General features: G+C 39.4%; 1 protein-coding gene across 1 annotated transcript; it reads left to right on the top strand.

Moving 5' to 3' along the window:
- The first annotated feature begins 614 nt into the window (after positions 1–614).
- ID2 (inhibitor of DNA binding 2) lies at positions 615–2,737 on the top strand. The gene is made up of 3 exons (XM_053709713.1): positions 615–1,058; positions 1,221–1,287; positions 2,098–2,737. The coding sequence occupies exons 1-2, from the start codon at positions 714–716 to the stop codon at positions 1,275–1,277; spliced, it is 402 nt and encodes a 133-aa protein (XP_053565688.1). The 5' UTR covers positions 615–713; the 3' UTR covers positions 1,278–1,287; positions 2,098–2,737.
- Positions 2,738–2,979: the final 242 nt, after the last annotated feature.

The raw sequence follows: 2,979 nt of genomic DNA, 5'->3' as shown, positions 1-2,979 counted from the left end.
CTCTGGGTGGGCTCTTGATATTTTAGGCTATGGTTTTCCCTCAGTAGTTTTGAATCCTTAACACCACTCAGGGGGGGGAGAGACATCAGCTCATACGTCCTAGATTTCCCATTTTACTTCATATTTTTGCATAACTCTATTAAGGAGGAAGTATGTTGTTTTCGGTAAGTCGCGAGTCTAAACTGATTACAAATGTTCTCTAAACTTAGCTTTGTTATAAGATAATCAGTTTTATACACAAACAATAACGTGCAGTCTGTTAAAAAAAAACCTTTATAACTGAACATATCTGCGTATAAGATACTTCTATGTAGCTGTAATGAGATGCAATGACTACTTTGTAATAACATGAACATTATCCGTCATCTGTCAAAGTGCTGTTTGATTCCATAGTACCCATAGCCTATTTACTAGCACAGCTGTGATGACGCAACCACGCCCCTTGCTGCCAATCATTGGCTTAGAATGCGGAAGGCTCTGGCTTTCTGTGAGTCGTCTTTCTAGCCAATAATAACGTGAGTCACACAGCATTGCCAGCCAATCAGCATACAGTAGAACGCCTGCCTGTCAGTCGCTGCGAACAGGGATATATAAGCTGAAGCGATAGCTGTTTAGCTTAATTCTGAGCTAGTACGCGCAGCGTGTGTTTGTGGATTTAATAAGGAAAAGGTTCTTCTTCTTGTTGTGGGACTTGTATACATTAGCTTGAAACCATGAAAGCTTTCAGCCCAGTAAGATCTGTGAGGATAAACAGCCTAACGGAGCACAGTATATCTAGGAGCAAAACGCCTGTGGATGACCCCATGAGCCTGCTGTACAACATGAATGACTGCTATTCCAAGCTGAAGGAACTGGTGCCGAGTATTCCACAGAACAAGAAAGTCAGCAAGATGGAAATCCTGCAGCACGTCATAGATTACATTCTGGATCTGCAGATCGCCTTGGATTCCCACCCGACCATTGTCAGTCTCCATCATCCCAGGCTGGGACCAAATTCTTCGTCCACCAGGACACCACTGACCCCCTTAAACACAGACATCAGCATCTTGTCATTGCAGGTAACCAATAACACCGGGATCCTATTCTGTCCCTTCTGTATCTTATCTGCTCTGCTCTTTAACCCCGGGCTGCTAGAGAGGCAATGTAGCCCTCTTGTCAGTCCAGGGTTAACCTATTAGCTGTGCACCTCTAATCTATCTCAATCATGTGCTCTGTTTTAGGCGTCTGAATTGTCATCAGAGTTTATCACGAATGACAGCAAAGCTCTTTGTCCTTAAACAAAAAATGGTGAGTGATCCCTTTTCATACTATGTCCTTTTTATTATAACCAAATTAAAATGTGTTGTATGGGTCAACGTCTAAAAGCATAAATGCTAGTTAATATATTGCAAGGCCATACCTGTATATTTGATAACATTTATTTCCCTATGGTTAGTTTTAACCTCCTCCCCAACACCACGTAATTCTTTATACTGAATCCTGCTGCCTTCTACTCTAACATGCTGATTACACTGGGAGGTTCTTTTATGCCCTAAATGTGCAGTTATGGGCTTCTGTCATCATTTTAACTAAGTGGCTGCATTTAATCAAATAATTGCTGCAAGCAGCAGACTGGCGCCTGCATTTAATGTAGTTAAATTGATCCAAGAATAAGTGTCTTTTTAAACAGCCCCATTCCTCCATCATATGTTCTCATTTAACATCTGCAATGCTGGCCACAATAAATACACCCCCTAGCCATCTCCAATACATACAGTGAGACATGTCAGTGTTGGTGGTCCTTCTGTGAAACCCCTTAATCAGAAGAGTATAATGCATCTAATCATATTGGTCTCTCTGTCACCAAGAGGACCATATGTAAATGTATATACAATAGTTCTGCAACCTAATGAGTTAAATGATTCTTGCCAATGTCTTTGTTTAATGGGTCTCTGCTTTGTGGCTGGACATTTCAGCAGCCAAGCAGTTAATCCCCAGCTTGTGTGTACATCTGGATGGTTGGGTTTGCCCCAATGAGTGTTTGGTTAAATGTTGTGTGTGGCTTCCTCAGTGGCGCCAGGCTGTCTCCACTAAAACCCTCCTCTCAATCTCTTGCAGGTGTTCCCTGACTGTTTTTCTTTGCACATCATGGCTACAAGACTCCCTTTTATTTCATTATTTGACTGCTGAATTTGTACAGCAAGCTTTCCGGAAAGAAGAGGGGTGAAATCTGTGGCTTATGAAAAGGGACTCAAATCCAATTTATAAATATATATATTTTTATTTTTTGTTCCTCATCCCACTTTTTCCCTAATATTCCAAAAAAAACAGCTTATTGAACTGATTTTAGTTTATTTATGAAGAGACTTCTAATGACCTTTTCATTCGTGGGAAGGCTTCATCTACTATATCTCCTATAGGGAGTGAAAGCTAAACGTACCACAAGGGATCTGCCACTTACCAACCAGCTTTTAAACTGACCTTTTCTTAATATAAAGGGAAGCATCTGGCAACCGGATCAGACACAATCAGATGTTTAAGAGGTTTATTTTATGGCACCCTGGACTGAATGATATTGTAAATATTTAAAATCGTGAACTCTTATTTTGAGTTTTTGTTTCTTTCCTTGTACAGTGGCAGAGATGTTGTATTTCTGCAAAAAATGTGTAATGATGATGTACTTAAATCATGCAAACTTTTTATAAAAGTTTGGTTGTAAGCTTAACCTTTTTATACAGAATAAATCGTGTTTATTGAACTGTGCTTTTTTTATTTTCTCCTTATGCTCACAATAAAATGTGTTGCCCTATATTGTATATAAGTAAAATTGTGTATAATTACTTACTTTACCCACCCACATGAGTAAATTATTGACTATCAGACTTTATACTCAAAGTCCAAAGATATATTTTAATAGGTTTAGAAGATCTGCATGATAGGCTGTCATTAAATCTGTCCCACTTGCAAGACTGTTGCCCTATAAATTCAGGGCATTGTAGG

Source organism: Bombina bombina, chromosome 4 (assembly GCF_027579735.1).
Source record: "Bombina bombina isolate aBomBom1 chromosome 4, aBomBom1.pri, whole genome shotgun sequence".
In the NCBI taxonomy this organism is placed as follows: domain Eukaryota; kingdom Metazoa; phylum Chordata; class Amphibia; order Anura; family Bombinatoridae; genus Bombina; species Bombina bombina.
Note: the sequence above shows the minus strand (reverse complement) of the source record. Positions and strands in the feature narration are given on the sequence as shown.